Here is a 23912-nt window from a genome sequence, read left to right as displayed (position 1 = left end):
GCTTTTGACAAGGTCCCACACAAGAGATTAATGTGCAAAATTAAACACATGATATTTGGGGTAATGTATTGACGTGGATAGAGAACTGGTTGGCAGACATGAAGCAAAGAGTGGGAATAAATGGGTCCTTTTCAGAATGGCAGGCAGTGACTAGTGGGGTGCGGCAAGGTTCAGTGCTGGGACCCCAGCTATTTACAATATATATAAATGATTTAGACGAAGGAATTGAATGTAATATCTCCAAGTTTGCAGATGACACTAAGCTGAGTGGCAGTGAGAGCTGTGAGCAGGATGCTAAGAGGCTGTAGTGTGACTTGGACAGGTTAGGTGAGTGGGCAAATGCTTGACAGATGCAGTATAATGTGGATAACTGTGAGATTATCCACTTTGGTGGCAAACACAGGAAGGCAGATTATTATCTGAATGGTGACAGATTAGTAAAAGGGGAGGTGCAATGAGATCTGGGTATCATGGTACATCAGTCATTGAAAGTAGAAATGCAGGTACAGCAGGCAGTAAAGAAAGCAAATGGCATGTTAGCCTTCATAGCAAGAGGATTTGAGCAAAGGAGTAGGGAGGTCTTACTGCAGTTGTACAGGGCCTTGGTGAGACCACACCTTGAGTATTGTGTGCAGTTTTGGTCTCCTAATCTGAGGAAGGACATTCTTGCTATTGAGGGAGTGCAGCGAAGGTTCACCAGACTGATTCCCGGGATGGCAGCACTGACATATGAAGAAAGACTGGATCGACTAGCTTTTATTCATTGGAATTTAGCAGTCGGAGAGGCAGGAGTTCGGGAAGTTGGTGAGGCCTATAAAGGCCCAGCGGCAGTCGAGAGGCAGTGGCAGTCGGAGAGGCGGGAGTTCGGGACGTTGGTGAGGCCTATAAAGGCCCAGCGGCAGTCGAGAGGCAGTGGCAGTCGGAGAGGCAGGAGTTCGGGACGTTGGTGAGGCCTATAAAGGCCCAGCGGCAGTCAAGAGGCGGTGGCAGTCGGAGAGGCGGGAGTTCGGGAAGTTGGTGAGGCCTATAAAGGCCCAGCGGCAGTCGAGAGGCGGCGGCAGTCAGAGAGGCGGGAGTTCAGGACGTTGGTGAGGCCCATAAAGGCCCTGCGGCAGTTGAGAGGTGGCGGCAGTCGAAGAGGCGGGATTTCGGGACGTTGGTGAGGCCTGTAAAGGCCCAGCAGCAGAGGAGAGGCCAGCCGGTGCAGCTGCAGCGGGGACAGAGGGCAAAAAAGAAGTAGAAAGAAATCGAAAGGTGACGTCACAGCCAAGTGGGTAAGTGATTGGCTGGTGATTGGTAAGTAGTTTTTCTTTTCTTTTCTATATCAGCAAGTAACCTTTAGCATTGTTGTTGCCAATTTAAGGGTTAAGTCATGGCAGGACAGCTTGGACATGTGTTATGCTCCTCCTGTATTATGTGGGAAGTCAGGGACGCTTCTGGTGTCCCTGACGACTACGTGTGCGGGAAGTGCATCCGTCTGCAGCTCCTGACGGACCGCGTTGCGGCCGTGGCGTTGTGGATGGATGAACCCTGGATCATCCACCATGCTGAGAATGACGTGAATAGCACGTTTAGTGAGTTGGTCTTACCGCAAGTAAATGGTACACAGCCATATAGGGAAAGCATGACCAACAGAAAGAGCAGTGCAAGGAAAGTAGTGCAGGGGTCCCTTGCAGTCATCCCACTGCAAAACAGATACACTGCTTTGGGTACTGTTGAGGGGGATGACTCATCAGTGGAGAGCAGCAGCAGCAGCCAAGTTCATGGCACCATGGGTGGCTCTGCTGCACAAGAGGGCAGGAAAAAGAGTGGGAGAGCTATAGTGATAGGGGATTCAATTGTAAGGGGAATAGATAGACGTTTCTGTGGCCGCAACCGAGACTCCAGGATGGTATGTTGTCTCCCTGGTGCAAGGGTCAAGTAGATCTCGGAGCGGGTGCAGGGTATTCTGAAAAGGGAGGGTGAACAGCCAGTTGTTGTGGTGCATATAGGTACCAACGATATAGGTAAAAAACGGGATGAGGTCCTACAAGACGAATTTAGGGAGCTAGGAGCTAAATTTAAAAAGTAGCACCTCAAAAGTAGTAATCTCAGGATTGCTACCAGTGCCACGTGCTAGTCAGAGTAGGAATCGCAGGATAGCTCAGATGAATATGTGGTTTGAGGAGTGGTGCAGAAGGGAGGGATTCAAATTCCTGGGACATTGGAAGCGGTTCTGGGGGAGGTGGGACCAGTACAAATCGGACGGTCTGCACCTGGGCAGGACTGGAACCAATGTCCTAGGGGAAGTGTTTGCTAGTGGTGTTGGGGAGTAGTTAAACTAATATGTTAGGGGGATGGGAACCTATGCAGGGAGACAGAGGGAAGTAAAATGCAGGCAGAAGCAAAAGATAGAAAGAAGAAAAGTAAAAGTGGAGGGCAGAGAAAATTACAGCAAAAAGCAAAAAGGGCCACATTAAAACAAAATTCTAAAAGAGCAAAGTGTGTTAGAAAGACAAGCCTGAAGGCTCTGTGCCTCACTGCGAGGAGTATTCGGAATAAGGTGGACGAATTAACTGCGCAGATAGCAGTTAACGGGTATGATGTAATTGGCATCACAGAGACATGGCTCCAGGGTGACCAAGGCTGGGAACTCAACATCCAGGGGTATTCAACATTCACGAAGAATAGACAGAAAGGAAAAGGAGGCAGGGTGGCATTGCTGGTTAAAGAGGAAATTACTGCAATGGTAAGAAAGGACATTAGCCTGGATGATGTGGAATCGGTATGGGTGGAGCTACAGAATACAAAGGGACAGAAAGCGCTAGTGGGAGTTGTGTACAGACCACCAAACAGTAGTAGTAAGGTTGGGGACAGCATCAAACAAGAAATAAGGGATGCATGCAATAAAGGTACAGCAGTTATCATGGGTGACTTTAACCTACAGATTGATTGGGCTAACCAAACTGGTAGCAATGCGGTGGAGGAGTGATTTCCTGGAGTGTATTAGGAATGGTTTTCTAGACAAATATTTCGAGGAACCAACTAGGGGGCTGGGCTGCCATTCTAGACTGGGTGATGTGTAATGAGAAGGGACTAATTGGCAATCTTGTTGTGCGAGGCCCCTTGGGGATGAGTGACCATAACATGGTAGAATTCTTTATTAAGATGGAGAGTGACACAGTTAATTCAGAAACTAGATTCCTGAACTTAAGGAAAGGTAACTTCGATGGTTTGAGGCATGAATTGGCTAGAATAGACTGGCAAATGATACGTAAAGGGTTGACGGTGGATAGGCAATTGCAAACATTCAAAGATCACATGGATGAACTTCAATAATTGTACATCCCTGTCTGGAGTAAAAGTTAAACGGGGAAGGTGGTTCAACGGTGGCTAACAAGGGAAATTAAGTATAGTGTTAAATCCAAGGAAGAGGCATATAAATTGGCCAGAAAAAGCAGCAAACCTGAGGACTGGGAGAATTTTATAATTCAGTAGAGGAGGACAAAGGGGTTAATTAGGAGGAGGAAAATAGAGTATGAGAGGAAGCTTGCTGGGAACATAAAAACTGACATCAAAAGCTTCAATAGATATGTGAAGAAAAAAAGATTAGAGAAAATAAATGTAGGTCCCTTGCAGTCTGATTCAGGTGAAATTATAATGGGGAACAAAGAAATGGCAGACCAATTGAACAAATAGTTTGGTTCTGACTTCACGAAGGAAGACACAAATAACCTTCCAGTAGTACTAGGGGACCGAGGGTCTCATGAGAAGGAGGAACTGAAGGATATCCTTATTAGGCTGGAAATTGTGTTAGGGAATTTGATGGGATTGAAGGCTGATAAATCCCCGGAGCCTGATAGTCTGCATGCCAGAGTACTTAAGGAAGAGGCCCAGAAATAGTGGATGCATTGGTGATCATTTTCCAACAGTCTATCAACGCTGGATCAGTTCCTATGGACTGGAGGGTAGCTAATGTAACACTATTTTTTAAAACGGAGGGAGAGAGAAAGCGGGTAATTATAGACCGGTTAGCCTGACATCAGTAGTGGGGAAAATGTTGGAATCAATTATTAAGGATGAAATAGCAGCGCATTTGGAAAGCAGTGACAGGATCGGTCCAAGTCAACATGGATTTATGAAGGGGAAATCATGCTTGACAAATCTTCTGGAATTTTTTGGGGATGTAACTAGTAGAGTGGACAAGAGAGAACCAGTGGATGTGGTATATTTGGACTTTCAAAAGGCTTTTGACAAGGTCTCACACAAGGGATTGGTGTGCAAAATCAAAGCACATGGTATTGGGGGCAAGATACTGACGTGGATAGGGAACTGGTTAGCAGACAGGAAGCATAGAGTCAGGAATAACGGGTCCTTTTCAGAATGGCAGGCAATGACTAGTGGAGTGCCGCAGGGCTCAGTGCTGAGACCCCAGCTCTTTACAATATACATCAATGATTTGGATGAGGAATTGAGTGTAATATCTCCAAGTTTGCAGATGACACTAAACTGTGTGGTTGTGTGAGCTGTGAGGGGGACGCTAAGAGGCTGCAGGGTAACTTGGACAGGTTAGGTGAGTGGGCAAATACATGGCAGATGCAGTGTAATGTGGACAAATGTGAGGTTATCTACTTTGGGGGCAAAAACGCGAAGACAGAATATTATCTGAATGGCGGCAGATTAGGAAAAGGGGAGGTGCAACGAGACCTGGGTGTCATGGTTCATCAGTCACTGACAGTTGGCATACAGGTAAAGCAGGCAGTGAAGAAGGCAAATGGTATGTTGGCCTTCATAGCTAGGGGATTTAAGTATAGGAGCGAGGAGGTCCTACTGCAGTTGCATAGGGCCTTGGTGAGGCCTCACCTGGAATATTGTGGCCAGTTTTGGTCTCCTAATCTCTGAGGAAGGACGCTCTTGCTATTGAGGGAGTGCAGCCAAGGCTCACCAGACTGATTCCCGGGATGGCAGAACTGACATATGAGGAGAGACTGGATCGACTGGGCCTGTATGCACTGGAGTTTAGAAGGATGAGAGGGGATCTCATAGAAACATAAAAATTCTGACGGGACTGGATAGGTTAGACGCAGGAAGAATGTTCCCAATGTTGGGGAAGTCCAGAACCAGGGGACACAGTCTAAGGATAAGGGATAAGCCATTTAGGACTGAGATGAGGAGAAACTTCTTCACTCAGAGAGTTGTTAACCTGTGGAATTCCCTACCGCAGAGAGTTGTTGATGCCAGTTCATTGGATATATTCAAAAGGGAGTTAAATATGGTCCTTACGGCTAAGGGGATCAAGGAGTATGGAGAGAAAGCAGGAAAGGGATACTGGGAATGATCAGCCATGATCTTATTGAATGGTTGTGCAGGCTCGAAGGGCCGAATGGCCTACTCCTGCACCTATTTTCTATGTTTCTCTGTTTCTATGAATGAGAGGGGATCTCCTGGAAGCATATAAAATTTTGACGGGATTAAACAGGTTTGATGCAAGAAGAATGTTCCCGATGTTGGGGAAGTCTAGAACCAGGGTTCACAGTCTAAGGATAAAGGGTAAGCCATCTAGGACTGAGATGCGGAGAAACCTTTTCACCCAGAGAATTGTGAACCTGTGGAATTCTCTGCCACAGAAAGTTGTTGAGTCCAGTACGTTGGATATATTCAAAAGGGAGTTAGATGTGGCCCTTATGGCTAAAGGGATCAGAGAGTATGGAGAGAAGGCAGGAGCCGGGTACTGAAGTTGCATGATCAGCCATGATTATATTGAATGGCAGTGCAGGCTCGAACGGCCGAATGGCTTGCTCCTGCACTAGTTTCTATGTTTCTATGTGGCACCTTGTCAAATGCCTTCTGGAAGTCCAAATACACCACATCCACAGGTTCCCCTTTATTCACCCTGCTCATTACATCCTCAAAGAATTCCAGAAAAATTGTCAAACATGACTTCCCCTTCATTAATCCATGTTGACTCTGCCTGACCGAATTTTGCTTTCCAAATGTCCTGCTCCTGCTTCTTTAATAATGGACTCCAACTTTTTCCCAACCACAGATGTTAGGCAAACTGGTCTATAGTTTCCTGTTTTTTGTCTGCCTCCTTTTTTAAATGGCGGCGTTACATTTGCAGTTTTCCAATTTGCTGGGACCTCCGCAGAATCCAGGGAATTTTGGTAAATTACAACCATTTCATCCACAATCCGTGCCGCTACTTCTCTTAAGACCCTAGGATGCAAGCCATCAGGTCCAGGGGATTTATCTGCTTTTAGTTCTATTATCTTACTGAGTACCACCTCCTTAGTGATTGTGATTGTGTTACGTTCCTCCCCCCTCTATAGCCCCTTGACTATCCACTGTCGGAATATTGTTAGTGTCCTCTACTGTAAAGACTGATACAAAATATTTCTTCAGAGTTTCTGCCATCTCCATGTTCCCCATTACTAATTCCCCGGTCTTGTCCTCTATGGGACCAACATTTACTTTAGCCACTCTTTTCCTTTTTATATATCTATAGAAATTCTTGCTATCTGTTTTTATATTTTGTGCTAGTTTACTTTCATAGTCTATCTTCCATTTCTTAATCATTTTTTTGCCGTTCTTTGCTGGCCTTTCAAAGCTCCCCAGTCTTCTGTCCTCCCATTAGTTTTGGCCACGTTGCATGCCCTTGTTTTTAATTAGATACAGTCCTTTATTTCTTTAGTTAGCCAAGGATGGCTATCTTTTCTCTCACACCCTTTCCTCCTCACTGGAATATATTTTTCTTGAGAGTTGTGAAATATCTCCTTAAATGTACACCACTGTTCATCAACCGTCCTGCGCTTTAATCTATTTTCCCAGTCCACTTTACCCAACTCTGCCCTCATACCTTCATAGTCTCCTTTATTTAAGCTTAGTACGCTGGTTAGAGCATCTAAGAGCACAGCAGAGCACCAAAAGTCACTCATCTCCATTGCAAGCAGCATGGCTACCTTCACCCTGGAGATTCAGGTCATGAGCTTCAGGAAGTAGCAGTGCGTGATACATTTGTGTTCTGCAAAATGGCTGTTACTGTTGAAGGAATAGGAGGCATAAATATTGAAGGTGCTGATGACCTTGAATGCCACTGGGAGTGCTGTTCCTGTTGAGATTGTCTTCAGGGTTGTCTGAAGTAGTTGGCATAGCTTGATAATTGAACAGCTCCAAACAGTCTAAACTGCAATAGCAGTTCTCTTTTGTCATTGTCAGGGAGCTATGCCTGACCAGGTACATCAGGTTGCTTGGATAATGGTCATCTGCTCTGGTGCAATCTGATCTGCCTGCCATTTTTTCTTTAGTCCTTTTTGTCCTCTTCTATCCAAACCAGGAGAGCACTGAGCATCTGTATAACTTCCCATGCATTTGCAACAAAAATGTAGGAATAGCCCTGTTTTAAGAAAATGCTTCCCCACAGGCCAGAACATGGCTGGTCTTTAAAATCTATTTTAAATGGATGAGCTGAGTGCACTGCCTGTAGTCTGCACAACCTTTGGAATTTGAGTAGTCACAGTGCAGTAATTTGTACTGGTTCTGTGATTTAAGTGAAGCATTCACATATTCTATGTGAGAGAGAACAAAGCTGTTGGCCAACCAAGTACAGGAACTTCAATGCTGCGCTAAATGAACAGAAAATGGGCTAGTTTTGGAACTCTACGTGCCCAGATCCTGCTGACAAAAAGTTTTGCACTAGCAAAATTGCACCTTTTATGTTTTTACAAATATAGGAATAACTCATTTATACAGAACAACCTCTGAGATATACGGGCCAATTTTCAGCAAGGCCTCCGCCTGCCCAAGTGCCGCCCAAAGGGCCGTCGATGGCCGCCAAGGTACCGGATGGTACTTTGGGCGAGATATTTATAAAGAAGGTCCCTTGAAGGTCGGTGGGCGGCAAATGGAAGACGTACGCCACCAATCTGGGCGGCAGTGGACGGGAGGTTACATTCTCAGCGGCAGAGGCACTTGCCATGCAAGTGCCGCCGAGGATGGAGTTGGGTTGAAGACCTGAAAAAAGAAAATCACAAATACAAAATACAAAAACTATCTGAACACCTTCAGGGGACCCCATATAGGTAAGTCGCTGTTGAAATTTTTAAAAAAAATGTTCACTTACCTTTTTTTCAGGTTCTTCAGACTTACTGTCGGGGACAGACCAGCCTCCAGCCAACGGTCCACCCTCGTTCTGCCGCTGAGTCCCGCCGGCTCCCGCCCGCAGGAATCTGGGAGCTCGGCAGGCAGGAGCACAGTTGCCCACTCAGCCATCCGCTGACATCAGCGGGCAGTTCCCGGCGGCTTTCCCCTCCCGCCCATTCCAGACCACCTCCAAAGTGGCACTTGACGGATCTGCAGGAGGAATGTCGGCGGGAGTGGGCGGTAGTCAGCGGCAGCGGGCGGTGGGCTGATGAAAATAGGCCCCATAAAGCCTAACTTCTAGGCATCTTTCCAACTCCAAGTGGGATGGTGATGATAATGGAAAACAAGAAATATGATCAGCTTTCCTTCTTGGTCATTATAACATCTGTATTTGTAAAACATGCCTAAGTCTGCAACTGTTGGTGCTAAAGTGTGAACAGGTTTTTTTCCCAGTAGAAACTAATGGCAAATCATATCCACCAAATATTATGAGAATTATTTGTTGTGTCCATGCAACAAGGTTATTCACTTTCAGACTGCAATCATGAAATAACAGCCATTCTCATCTGATTACTTCTTTGCATTGCAGGCATCTTGCACTCTGCATCATCATAATGGATCTGAACTCTGTTGGTATTTAAGAACAGCAGGACATTTATTTACAGGGAGGGAATCTGGCCTAATAAAAGGTATGTTTTCCAACCATATAGTGATCCCTATCGCTACAGTTTACAAAAGGACCCAGAATCAAGCTACTGTACTGTACCACATTGGTGCTGGAGTCTACCAGAAGTATAATTGTGACTAGATCATAAACAGGAAACAATGATGTGCAGTGTTTATTTTTGTTTTAATCTATGCTAGGATCTAGGAACAGATTTCATTTTCAGCATCTGAGTGTAAAGATTTCCCAGTTGCAATGAAGAGAGGAAAATCAGGGAGGGAGAATCGAGTACCCATCATTTTTCTTCCATGAAGTTAAATGTGGTCGGCTCTGTAATGGACATATGATCTGCACTGCATGATTTTCTTCTCTTTGCTGCATTATTTCCAGGTACTAAAGATAAAATGTACCTAATTGAGTTTTCCAGAACATAAAGATATATATATAAACACACTTGCAGTAATTTACTTTTTGTTGTGTTTCACTGATTCATTATCAAAGCTGAGCAAGGATATTGAAAAAAGTTACGTACAACAAATGGAGAACGTTTGACACTTTACTGGCAAAATGCCTTCATTGCGTGAATAATTATGTGCACTGTCCCAACTGTTGCAAAATTTGAGGAAAACTGAGTGTGAAAGCTCAGCCAACAGCCAAAGGAATGAAACCAAATTCACTAGGTACATACAGCAGAGCTGGTCTCCAGTAGCAGGGATTAACCTAGCTCTGTCAAGCCTGTGTGGTGGCTGGTGTGCATTGGCCACCACATGTTAAAAAAATTCATGCACAGCCACCTTCCACCCTTCAGGATGTAGTTTGGGACCCGGAATATTAGGTCCTTCATTGAAACAACTGTGGCATGGAAGCAGGTCATCCTCGATTCGAGGGACTGTCTATGATGATGATTATCTCCTTTTGCTTTGTACAATCATACCTTTCATCATTTAATCACTCCTGCCTATCACAGACCTTCCCTTTTGTTTCTTCCTCCCATCCCCCTTTCCCTGCCTCTGCACTTGCTTAAATCATGTTAGATCTCGAACTTATTCCAGTTCTGATGAAGGGTCATTGACCTGAAATGTTAACTCTGTTTTTCTCTCTCGAGATGCTGCCTGACTGGCTGAGTATTTCCAGCATTTTCTGCTTTTATTTCACAGAAGGAGATATTAGGGCAGATAACAAAAGCTTGGTCAAAGAGGTAAGTTTTCAGGAGTGTTTTAAAGGCCAAAGAGAGGTAGAGAGGCGGAGAGGTTTAGGAAGAGAGTTCTGGAGCTTAGGGCCTCGGCAGCTGAAAGCACGGCCATTAATGGTAGACCGATTAAAATCGTGGATGTTCAAGAGGGCAGAATTAGAGGAGTGCAGATATCTTGGAGAGTTGTGTGGCTGGAGCAGATTACCGAGATAGGAGATAGGAGGGGTGAGGCCATGGAGGGATTTGAAAACAAGGATAAGAATTTAAAAATCGAGGTGTTGCTTATCTGGGAGCTAATGAAGGTCAGCGAGCACAGGGGTGATGGATGAACAGGACTTGGTGCGAGTTAGGACACGGGCAGCAGAGTTTTGGATGATCTCAAGTTTACATAGGGTAGAACGTGGGAGGCCGGTCAAGAATGCATGGGAATAGTCGAGTCTAGAGGTAACAAAATAGAAAAAAAAGACTGGAATTTATATAGCACGGTTAACAGCACAGAATGTCCCAAAGTGCTTTATAGCCAATGAATTGTAGTCACTGTTGTAATGTTGGAAACAAAGGCATGGATGAAGGTTTCAGCAGCAGATGAGCTGAGACAGGAAGGAATAGAGTGATGTTCTGGAGATAAAAATAAGCGATCTTAGTGAAGGCATGGATATGCTTGGAAGTTATTTTCAGGGTCAAATATGACACCAAGGGTGAGAACAGTCTGGTTCAGCATTAGACAATTGCTACGGAAAGGGATGGAGTCAGTGGCTAGGGAACAAAGTTTGTGACAGGGACCGAAGACAATGGCTTTGGTCTTCCCAATATTTAGTTGGAGGAATTATCTGCTCATCCAGTACTGAATAGCAAGTGATTCTCTGGCTAGGTTAGCTAGATAAGAATGGAACCAGACAAGTGCAGCCCCACCCAGTTGGATGATGGTGGAGAGGGGTTGGAGGAGGATGGTGTAGTCAACTGTGTCAGAGGCTGCAGACAGGGTGAGCGGGGCGAGCAGGGATAGTTTACCACTGTCATATTCATACTAAGACTTTGATAAGTCATTTAGGACTTTGATAAGAGACGTTTCGGTACTGTGGCAGGGGCGGAAACCTGATTGGAGGGATTCAAACTAAATAATCAGATAATGCTATATGTACGTTATAAAATTGTTGGTTGTTTAAAATCAAAGGAACCACCCTCAGAATGAAAGTGAGTTGGAAGATGCATTTGTGTGCACTAATTATTTTTATTGAAAGGATAAATACTTTGGTGGTCCTGCATTATAAGCCTTCATTCTGCGGACAGCAGGAAGATATCAATGTATTGGTCAGGTGGGCAGAACAGTGGCAAATGGAATTCAATCCAGATAAGTGTGAGGTAATGCCTTTGGGGAGGGCTAACAAGGCAAGGGAATATACATTAAATGGTATGACACTGAAAAGTGCAGAGGAACAAAGGGACCTTGGAGTGCAGGTCCACAGATCCCTGAAGGTAGCAGGCCAGATAGATAAGGTGGTTAAGAAGGCATATGGAATACTTGCCTTTATTAGTTGAGGCATGGAATACAAGAGCAAGAACGTTTTGCTTGAACTGTCTAAAACACTGGTTAGGCTGCAGCTGGAGTACTGTGTACAGTTCTGGTCACCACATTACAGGAAAGATGTGATTGCACTGGAGAGGGTGCAGAGGAGATTTACAAAATGTTGCCTGGACTGGAGAATTTTGGCTATGAGGAAAGATTGGAGATGCTGGGTCTGTTTTCTTTGGAACAAAGGAAGCTGAGGGGAGACCAGATTGAGGTGTATAAAATGATGAGGGGCCTGGATAGAGTAGATCGGAATGACCTATTTCCCTTGGCAGAGGGGTCAACAACCAGGGGGCATAGATTTAAAGTAATTGGGGGGAGGTATAGAGGAAGTATGAGGGGAAATGTCTTCACCCAGAGGGTGGTGGAGGTCTGGAACTCACTGCCTGAAAAGGTGGTAGAGGCAGAAAGCCTCTCCACATTTAAATAATACTTGGATGTGCACTTAAAGTGCTGTAACCTACAGGGCTATGGACTAAAAGCTGGAAAGTGGGATTTGGCTAGATAGCTTATTGTTCGGTCGGCGTGGACATGATAGGCCAAAATGGCCTCCTTCCGTGCTGTACATTCCATTGATTCTATGATTCGATCCTGGATTACCCAATTAAAACAAATTATACTGTTTTACCTTTAATGACCATTTCATATCTTCTGCATGTCTTGAAGCACAATCCAGGTTGTGATATAGATAAGGGTGGTAGTGCGGACATATGGGACTTTTATTGGCAGCTGAATAACCCACTAATCAACTGCTGTGTAGAAAGCAAAATAAAGATTGGGAAATACAGATGGGAATAAATGAGGGAGATTAAACGAGGGACAGAACAAGTACAAAAAAAAATTACATTTAAAAAAAAAAATCACCAACACTAATTTTCTTCTCAGGGAATGAGACTCCACATGTATAAAATTACATTTTCAGGAGCAGAGAGGTTGTTCGGCAATAATAATCACTTATCACACCATTGAAAACTCAATCACCCCTGAAGGCATCAGCTGTTTTTAGTGCAGCACTCGTGGGCAAGTACAATAAGTCCACGCCGTTGTATTCATTTCAGTTTCGAGAACTGCAACAGTGGAGCCTGTGAAAGAGTAGGGTATCTCTGATAGCAACATCTGGATTTACATGCTTCACTGCACATGTGCGGATGCCAGAAGTTGCTGATCAATTTATCGAGCACTGACAGCCTTACCATATTGCAAAATTTGTCCCACTGTCTTTGACTATGCTTTTGTTTCCTCCCTTAAATCTTTTCCACCTTTTTCTCTTGTACTTGCAGTCTACATTTTTATAAAGTGTTCTCTGTGTGAGGATTGCTTTGGAGATGTTGGTTGCTGTTGATTAACTCAACAAGCTCTAAACTATGATTAAAGAACACAAAGTCAAATTAAACTTGCAGATGGTCCATTGAGTTATGTAGTAATTGCTAGTATAGAATCCTGGGAGGTAAATAATTATTTGTTCCATATGTTATTTTCTTAAGTTACCAAGTTTGTTATGCATTTTAAGGATGCATTAATTTACATTTTAAGCCTTGTTTGATTTTCTATGGATTACAGAGAAAACAACAGGAGTTACTAATTAAACATCCGCAACATCTCACAGATGTTTTCTTTTCAACCCAGGCAGGAAAAAAATAAAATAGTTGACACTGCAGAGAGGAAGAAAGGTTTTGCATGTCATCAAATGCACTCTTTCGTGATAGTATAATAGTCCAAGCTAACAATTAATGTTTGTATGAGACAACATGAACAATAATTACATGTGTTTTGAATGATTCATAACATATGCGACAGAACCGCATTGTTAATATATCCTGGACTGATAATATGATGGTCGGTGCCTGATGCATTGAAATTAGTTGTGTACCCATTCCCTATATTGGGCATGAAGGCCTTTACTGGCTGCTAGCATCTTGCTGGAGTGTCATGCAGCATGCACCAGCAGCACCAGAAAATTATGTGAATGAGATGACCTTGTGTTATTTAGAGAGGTCAGTACACTTGTGCAGTGCCACTGCATGTGGTGCTGTATGTAGCATACGGTATTGCACCCACCTACCTTGCTATTTCAAACATAATTAATGGCAAATGACTTTTAAAGCAGAATTAGTTCGAAAATTGTTAAAAATCAGTAACTACTTGCCATTTTCCTTCTCTGTTTTCAAATTGCTTAACAGTATATCCAAACATATCTCCTTGTGAGCCAGTAAATATCATGGGGTTTTTCACATCAACATTGAATGAACTGGCCAGTTGCAGTATACCTGAAAGAAAAGCAAGCAACAAAATAAATCCGTGCAGTACATAAAGTCTTCGACATTATTTATACTTTAATTAAATACAGAGCAGAATAGTAAATTAAATGTAGAAGAGGCCGAAATCCCAATGGGTCTGCATCACCAGTGCAAGTGTGACAGCCTAAATGGAAGGATAGAGACCTCGCCCCCAATCCTCAGGATGAGAGCTTTTACGTGGATGGGCCAGGCTGTCTGCACCCATTAGTATGCATCAACACACCTGCCCTGATCCACCATTGGAAAACAGAGCGGCCCAGAGCCGCACTGCTATAGCCCCCCCCCCCCCCGAGTCTCTTCACAAATCGAAGAACTTTGGCGGCTTTTCAATCTTCATCTCCAAGAAGCCCATAGGTGCTGTAATTTACTGTAATTACATTGGATATACAGCACAGAAACAGGTCATTTGTCCCAACCAGTCCATGTTTATGCTCCACTTGAGCCTCCTCCCGTCTTTCCTCATCTAAATATATCAGCCTAACCCTCTATTCCCTTCTCCCTCATATGCTTGTCTAGCCTCCCCTTAAATGCATTCACTTCAACCACTTCCTGTGGGAGCGAGTTCCTCATTCTCACCACTCTTTGGGTAAAGAGGGTTCTTCTGAATTCCCTATTGGATTTCTTGGTGACTATCTTATATTGATGGCCTCTAATTACGCTCTTCCCCACAAGTGGAAACATTCGCTCTGTATCTACGCTATCAAAACCTTTCATAATTTTAAAGACCTCTATTCGGTCACCCATCAGCCTTCATTTTTCAAGAGAAAAGAGACCAGGCCTATTCATCCTTTCCTGATATGTATACCTTTGCATTTCTGGTATCATCCTGGTAAATCTTCTCTGCACCCTCTCCAGAGCCTCCAAATCCTTTTTATAATATGGCAACCAGAACTGCACAGTGGTCAACCAAAGTTCGATACAGGTTTAGCATAATTTCCCTACTTTACAATTCTATACCTCTAGAAAAAAACCCTAGTGCTTGGTTTGCTTTTTTTACGGCCTTGCGAACCTATGACGCAAGTTTTAGTGATTTGTGTATTTGTACTTTGAGATCCCTTTGTTCCACTATGCCATCTAGACTCGCACCCTCCAAGTAATAATTGACCTCCCTATTCTTCCTACCAAAATGTAATGCCTCACATTTATTATCAGTGTTGAACTTCATTTGCCAATATATGCCCATTCTGCAAATTTATTAATGTTCTCCTATAATTTGTTGCAGTACTCCTCAGTATTGACTTCCCCCAATTTGGTGTCATCTGCAAATTTAGAAATTGTGCTTTTGATTCCAAAATCTAAATCATTAATGTAAATTGTGAACATTGTGGTCCCAGTACTAATCCTTGTAGAACACCACTACCCAGCTTCTGCCACTATGAATAGTTACCTTTTACCCCTACTCTCTGCTTTCTATCTTGAAGCCAGATAGCAATCCATTCTGCAACATGTCCCCTGGCTCAGCATTCTCTGACCTTGTTTATCAGTCTATTATGGGGTACCTTATCGAAGGAATTTTGAAGATCTAGATAAATTACATCTACTGCATTACCATTGTCTACTCTTTCTGTTACCGCTTCAAAAAATTCAATAAGGTTGGTCAAGCAAGACTTATCATTTTGAAATCCATGTTGACTATTAATTATTATATTTTTTGTTTCTAGATGTTCTTCTAGATTCTCCTTTAGTAGGGATTCCATTATTTTCCCTACCACCAATGTTAAGCTGACTGGTCTTTAATTCCATGGACATGTTCTATCCCCCTTTTTAAACATAGATATTACATTAGCTATCCACCAGTCCCCTGGCACTGCAACTTTTTCTAACAACTTAAGAACAAAAGAACATAAGAAATAGGAGCAGGAGTAGGACATACACCCTTTAAGTTGCTCATGGCTGATCCGATCATGGGCTCAGGTCCACTTCCCTGCCTGCTCCCCATAATCCCTTATCGGTTAAGAAACTGTCTATCTCTTAAAATGTCTTAAATTTATTCAATGTCCTGGCTTCAACAGCTCTTTGAGGCAGCGAATTCGACAAATTTACAACCTTCTGAGAGAAGAAATTCCTCCTCATCTCAGTTTTAAATGGGCAGCCCCTTATTCTAAGATTATGCCCCCTAGTTCTAGTCTCCCCTATCAGTGGAAACATCATCTCTGCATCTACCTTGTCAAGCCCCCACATATTCTCATACATTTCGATAAGATCACCTCTCATTCTTCTGAATTCCAATGAGCAGAGGCCCAACCATCTCAACCTTCTCAACCTTTCCTCATCAGTCAACCCCCTCATCTCCAGAATCAACCTAGTGAACCTTCTCTGAAATGCCTACAAAGCAAGTATATCCTTTTTTAAATATGGAAACCAAAACTGTATGCAGTATTCCAGGTGTGGCCTCACCAATACCCTGTATAACTATAGCAAAACTTCCCTGCTTATATACTTCATCCCCTTAGCAGCAAAGGCCAAGATACCATTGGCCTTCCTTATCACTTGCTGTACCTGCATACCAACCATTTGTGTCTTATGCACCAGGACCCCCAGGTCCTGCTATACTGCAGTACTTTTCAATTTTTCTTATTTAAATAATAACATGCTCTTTGATTTTTTCTGCCAAAGTGCATGACCTCACACTTTCCAACATTATACTCCACCTGCCAAATTTTTGCCCACTCCCTTAGCCTGTCTATGTCCTTTTGCAAGATTTTTTGCTCACACATTGCTTTTCCTCCCATCTTTGTATCGTCAGCAAACTTGGCTACGTTACACTCGGTCCTTTATTCCAAGTCGTTAATATAGATTGTAAATAGTTGGGGTCCCAGCACTGATCCCTGCGGCACCCCACTAGTTACTGGTTGCCAACCTAAGAATGAACCATTTATCCTGACTCTCTGTTTTCTGTTAGTTAGCCAATACTCTATCCATGCTAATATATTACCCCCAACCCCGTGAACTTTTATCTTGTGCAGTAACCTTTTATGTGGCACCTTGTCAAATGCCTTCTGGAAGTCCAAATACACCACATCCAATGGTTCCCCTTTATCCACCCTGTTCATTACATCCTCAAAGAATTCCATCAAATTTGTCAAACATGACTTCCCCTTCATAAATCCATGCTGACTCTGCCTGACCGAATAATGCTTTTCCAAATATCCTGCTACTGCTTCTTTAATAATGGACTCCAACATTTTCCCAACCACAGATATTAGGCTAACTAGTCTATAGCTTACTGCTTTTTGTCTGCCTCGCTTTTTAAAGAGGGGTGTTATATTTGCACTTTTCCAATCTGCTGGGACCTCCCGAGAATCCAGGGAATTTTGGTAAATTACAACCAATGTATCTACTATCCCTGCCGTTACTTCTCTTAAGACCCTAGGATGAAAGCCATCAGGTCCAGGAGATTTATATGCCTTTAGTCCCATTATCTTGCTGAGTACCACCTCCTTAGTGATTGTGATTGTGTTAAGTTCCTCCCCACCCCCCCACCCCCCATAGCCCTTTGACTATCCACTGTTGGGATATTGTTTGTTTACTCTACATTAAAGACTGATACAAAATATTTGTTCAGAGTTTCTGCCATCTCCATGTTCTCCATTACTAATTCCCTGGTCTTATCCTCTAAGGGACCAACATTTATTTTAGCCATTATTTTCCTTTTTATATACACATAAAAACCCTTGCTATCTGTTTTTATATTTTGTGCGAGTTTACTTTCATAGTCCATCTTCCCTTTCTTAATCATTCTTTTAGTCATTCTTTGCTGGCTTTTAAAAGCTTCCCAATCTTTTGTCCTCCCACTAGTTTTGGCCACTTTGTATGCTCTTGTTTTTAATTGGATACCATACTTTATTTCTTTAGTTAGCCACAGATGGCTAACTTTTCTTTTACACCCTCTTCTCCTCACTGGAATATATTTTTCTTGAGAGTTGTGAAATATCTCCTTAAATGAATACCACTGTTCATCAACCGTCCTACACTTTTATCTATTTTCCCAGTCCACTTTAGCCAACTCTGCTCTCATACCTTCATAATCTCCTTTATTTAAGCTTCGTACACTGGTTTGAGATCTAACTTTCTCACTCTCCATCTGAATTTGAAATTCAATCACGCTATGATTACTCATTCCAAGGGGATCCTTTACTAGGAGATTGTTTATTAATCCTGACTTATTAAATATATGTAATAATGACTCTGCGATCTCTTCCCTAGATTCTTTTAAAATGTGTGAATGCAATCCATCTGGACCAGGGGTTTTATCCTCTTTGAGTTTGATTAGTGTATTTAATATATCCCCTTTTTTATTTTAAATGCACTTATCTCATGACTAATCTCATCATCCAATGTCATGTCCATCTGTTCTATCTCCATGGTAAATACTGAAATGAAATAATGGTTTAATATTTCTTCTATATTCTTGATATTATCCTGTCTATCCCTTAATGGCCCTATTCCCATCTCAACCTTCCTTTTTTTATTGATGTGCCTGTAAAATATTTTACTATTTTGTTTTACATTTAATTTAATTTCATAGTTCTTCTTTGCCTTCCTGATTATTTTTTTGACTCTCTCCTAATCTCTTCATATTATCTTTTATCATGTTCAGGGACTACGAGTGAGGAAGGCATGGGGACTCAGGATGTAGTGCTGGAGGAGCCTCAGCCCTTGCTCTTGTTCAATAAGTTCGAGGCTCTTATTCCCTGTGTGTACGAGGGCAGGGACTGCAGGGAGGAGGAGCAAACTAACCACAGCATCGTGGTACAGGGGGCCATTCAAGTGGGGGGGAGTAAAAATAAATGTTATAGTGGTAGGGGACAGTATAATTAGGGAGATAGATAAGGTTCTCTGCAGCCGAGAGCATGAGTCCTTAAGGCTGTGTTGCCTACCCAGTGCCAGGGTTAAGGACATCTCCTGCTGCCTCTTTTCGTATCCTCAATTGTTGCCTTATGTCTTTATTCATCCATGGAGTCTCAGAAGTGTTTAATTTGTTCTTCCTTTTTAGTGGAATATATTTTTCCTGCACTCTGTTGAATACAGCTTTAAATGTTTCCCATTGCTGTTCTACATCGTTGTTTGCCAATATTGTTGCCCATTTTATTTTCCCAATTTCTATTCTCAGCCCCTCAAAATCAGCTTTTCTCCAATCTATAACCCTGGTTTTCTTCCTACTTATGTCCTTCTCAATTATCATTTTAAAGCGTATTATATTATGGTCACTATTGCTAGATGTTCCCCTACATTTACCTCTCTTATCTACTCTGGTTCATTCTCCATTACTAGATCCAATAGCGAATCCTCCCTGGTTTGGCTTTTTACATATTGGGTTAGGAAGGAGTCCTGATCACATTGTAGGAATGCCATTCCCTTATCCCCTTTACCTGCCTCTTCTGTCCAATTAATATAGGGAGAGTTGAAATCCCCCATGATTATTATTCTATATTTATTACTCATTTCCTAATTTGTCTGCATATTTCTTCCTCCACCTCCATTCTACTATTAGCTGGTCTGTAGACTATGCCTATTAGTGTCATTAATTCTTTATTAGCTTTTATCTCTATCCATATGGATTCTATTTTTGGCTTGCTGATTGTGGCATCCCTTTTTTCTATGGGTATTATGTTATCCCTAATAAGTACAGCTACTCCACCTCCCCTTTATTCTTCTCTATCTTTTCTAAATAAGTTATATCCTGCAATTCAAATTCGATCCGTGGTCAGGGACTACGAGTGAGGAGGTATGGGGATGCAGGATGTAGTGCTGGAGGAGCCTCAGCCCTTGCTCTTGTCCAACAGGTTCGAGGCTCTTACTCCCTGTGTGGACGAGAGCAGGGACTGCAGAGAGGATGAGCAAATTGACCACAGCACCGTGGTACAGGAGGCCATTCAAGTGGGGGGGAGTTAAAAAGAAATGTTGTAGTGATAGGGGACAGTATAATTAGAGGGATGGATAAGGTTCTCTGCAGCCAAGAGCATGAATCCCGAAGGCTGTGTTGCCTACCCGGTGCCAGGGTTAACGACATCTCCTCTGGGTTGAAGAGGAACTTGGAGTGGGAGGGGGTAGATCCAGTTGTCGTGGTCCACGTAGGTACCAACGACATAGGTAGGAAAAACAAAGAGGTTCTGCTGAGGGAGTATGAGCAGCTAGGGATCAAATCAAAAAGCAGAACCACAGAGGTAATAATCTCTGGATTACTACGTGAGCCATGAGTAAATTTGAATAGGGTAAATAAGATCAGAGCGATAAACACATGGCTCAAAGACTGGTGTGGGAGAAATGGGTTTTGGTTCGTGGGACACTGGCACCAGTACTGGGGTAAGAGGGAGCTGTTCCATTGGGACGGGCTCCACTTAGACTGTGCTAGGATTAGTGTCCTGGTGAATTGAATAACGAGGGCTGTAAACGAATTAGTGGGGGGGGGTTCAGGTGAGCGAAAATTAAAAAAGTCAAAGAATAAGGAGAAGGCAATAGGGTAGGGTAGCACTGGGGGAAATGATAACCAGAACATGACAGGAAGGGACAGAAATTATAAACATAAAAGTGAATCAGAAAATGGGGTCAAAGCAGGAAAAAATGGTAAAAAACAAATTTAAAAGCTCTTTATCTGAATGCACGCAGCATTCGTAATTGTGATATCTTCACAGAGCACAGCACACACATGGCAGGCAGCTCTCTCGGAAGCCTTCAAAATCTGCCTGGTTCTGTTTATTATCAACCTGCAGTTGCAGTACACAATACATCCACATCCACAGTGTGGAGCTACAACCATTATAAACTTACAGACATTACACATCTCCCTCTTTAATGAAGAAGTTATTATAACAAACATCATACATAACTTTCATGTTTATACATAACACAGGATATAAACTTATTTTTTTTTTCATATTTACAAATTTAACTTTACCACTTGTTTTCTATTTCAAAGAAGATACCTTCGCTCTCGAACAGAATCTTCCAAACCTGGTGTCGAATCTAAACTCATTCGAGGCTCATCCTGAGGAACGTTTTCCTCCACGGAATTTCCTTGATTTTCATTTGAACTCACTCTAACTTCAGGCTCTTTGTTTTCCTGACTCAGACTCAGACTTTCATTCTGATTCTCTCTTGGATTTGTTTCCAGTACATTGGATTTATGATTTGCTACTGGTGTATCTAAACTATCTGATGAGTCAGAAATAATTGAATCATTCCCACCTTCAACTCCTTCCATGTCTGTAGGTAAAATATGATCAATATGAGGGCATGTTTTACAATTTGTACAGTGCGCTTTGCTGCAACATTCGAAGCAGGATGGTATGGTGGAACCTTGGTATGTTTCACACCATTTTTGCTCGTGAATTGTGCAAATTCTTCTGAACGAAATTGTGGTCCATTATCCGAAACAATTCCTTCAGGGAGGCCAAATGGAGAAAATAATTTTCGTAAAATGTCCAATGTTTTATTTGTTGTTATTTTCCACATTGGGAATACCGCAACCCACTTCGAATGGCTATCAATCACAATGAATAATTGTTGTCCTTCTAACTCAGCAAAATCAATATGTAGCCTTTGCCACACCCTGGGAGGCCATTTCCATGGCTATAATGGTACTGGTGGTGGTTGCTTGCTTACCGATTGACATGTCATACACTGACTCACGATGTACTCTGTATCTTTATCAAGATCTGGCCACCATAAATCACTGCGTGCAAACCTCTTGGTCAAGCACATTCCCAGCTGCTGGTCATGGAGGTCTCCTAATAAATTGGACCTGAATTTATTTGTTATAACCACTCTTGCACCCCACATGATACAATCTTTATCGACTGATAATTCATTCCTACAAAAGAAGAATGGATGTGTATCTTTGTACGTTAACTGGTTTGGCCATCCATTTGCAATATACTCATACACCTTTGATATCACTGGGTCACGTTTGGTTGCTCTACCAATCTCTTCAGCTGTGACTGGCAGTTCATCAATGTATGAAAAATAAAACACTTCTTCCCCATTGGATGTAACTTGTGATGTGATGGGGAAGGCAATCTAGACATTGCACCCGCATTACTGTGATCAGCTGATCGTCTGTATTCAATATCATATGTATATGCTGACAAAATCAAAGCCCATCTCTGCATTCGGGCTACAGCTAATGTTGGAACTGGGGTCTTTGGATGGAGGATTGCTGTTAGGGGCTTATGGTCCATAACGATGGTAAACTTACGACCATACAAGTATTTGTGAAACTTCTTGACCCCAAAAAATAATGCCAAAGCTTCCCTTTCAATTTGTGCATAATTACTCTCATTGGCACTGAGTGCGTGAAGCAAAAGCAATTGGTCTCTCTTCCCCACTACGTGATACATGAGAGATCACTGCCCCAACTCCATACGGAGAGGCATCACATGCGAGCTTACTCTCCTTAGATATGTCATAGTGAACAAACATGGTGCTCTCTACCAATTTGCTTTTACACTCCTTGAATGCTGTATCGCATTTTTTTGACCACTTCCGACGGACCTGTTTTTTCATTCAGTGGATGTAATACTGTAGCCAAATTTGGTAGGAACTTCCCATAATAGTTCAAAAGACCCAAGAATGAATGAAGTTCAGTGACATTCCTGGGAGTGGGTGCATTTCTAATTGCATCCAATTTTTCCATGGTTGGATGTAAACCATCTTTGTCTACTCTGTACCCTAATTACTCCACTGAGTTTTTAAATAACTCACACTTATGAGCAGACACTCGTACTCTGTACTTCTCTAGCCGTTTGAGGACTTCATTCAATATGCTATTATGAATTTGCCTATTTGGTGCTGAAATTAGTATGTCATCCAAATAACATACTGCCCCTTCAATACCTTGCAAAATCTGGTTCATCACCCCTTGGAATATGGCAGGGGCGAAAGACACTCCAAACGGTAGCCTATTAAATTGATATAGGCCTAGATGAGTATTTATAGTCAAACATGACTTGGACTCCTCATCTAGTTCAAGCTGTAAGTAGGCATTCGTAAGATCCAGTTTTGAGAAGATCTGACCACCTGTCAGTGTTGTGAACAAATCTTCTATATTTGGCAATGTATTGGGGACATTACCCTCTAGAACCTGGTTTCTGGTTACTTTATAATCACCACACAATCTTACTTTACCATTGGACTTAGGTACAACAACAATGGGTGTAGCCCAATTACATCGATCTATCTTACAAATAATGTTCTCAGTCTCTAGTCTTTTGAGTTCTTGCTCAACTTTCTCCTTGAGTGCATATGGTATGGAATGTGGCTTGTAGTAAACCGATCTAGCGTCCTTCTGTACCCTGACACTTGCCTTGAAGCCTTCGATCGGACTGCCCGTTTCACAGAACACCTTCGGATACTTCTTGATAACCTCACCCGTTGATGAAAATCTGGCTTCCACACAGAAAATCTTACTCCAATCCAACTTCAGTGAGCTCAACCAATTTCTTCCTAGTAAGGCAGACTTGTTTCCTTTCACTACTAATAGAGGCAAGTTCTGAAATTGATCTTTATATTTCACCGGTACAGTGATACGACCTACCACAGAAATTTTCTCTCCCGAGTAGCCTCGCAGCTCTATCTTGGATTTCTCCAGTTGAAAACCACGCAATTTGTCGCGATATACTGACTCCAGTACTACACTCACAGATGCCCCCGTGTCAATTTCCATTGGTATCTTGAATCCCGCAACATCTATGTGGATTTTGATGCTTTCCGAATCGCTGTCCATTAACCTCGTGCTCCTGATGATGTCTAACTCTAACATCTCATCCTGTTGTTGTTCTTCCATGCTATGTAGTCTTTTGGGATTTCTACTCATAGCTTTGAATGCTGAACTCATAGCTTTAAAAACTGGTTTACCCTTCAGTCGGCATGCCTTCGCAAGATGCCCAGTCTTTCTGCAGAAGAAACACTCTGCCTTCATGTATGGACAACTTTGAGCAATGTGTTGTCCCAGGCACCTATAGCACAACTTCGACGCTCTGTTAGAATTTCCAGTTTCTGAGATTTTGTGCCCCTACCGTCTTTTACTTTGAACCTGCAGGTGATTTACCTCGGTTGACTGACGATCGTAAT

General features: G+C 42.6%; 1 protein-coding gene across 1 annotated transcript in view; it reads right to left on the bottom strand.

Annotated features, from left to right (window-relative positions):
- The window catches only part of itga1 (integrin, alpha 1), a 356017-nt gene that overhangs the window by 290143 nt on the left and 41962 nt on the right, over window positions 1-23912 (bottom strand). The window contains exon 2 of the mRNA XM_070862517.1: window positions 13691-13811. Coding sequence (XP_070718618.1) covers window positions 13691-13811 — 121 coding nt within the window. The remainder of the gene's footprint in view (window positions 1-13690; window positions 13812-23912) is intronic.

The sequence above is a fragment of the Pristiophorus japonicus genome, chromosome 2 (assembly GCF_044704955.1).
Source record: "Pristiophorus japonicus isolate sPriJap1 chromosome 2, sPriJap1.hap1, whole genome shotgun sequence".
Lineage (NCBI taxonomy): Eukaryota > Metazoa > Chordata > Chondrichthyes > Pristiophoridae > Pristiophorus > Pristiophorus japonicus.
This window is presented reverse-complemented; position numbering and strand designations above follow the sequence as displayed.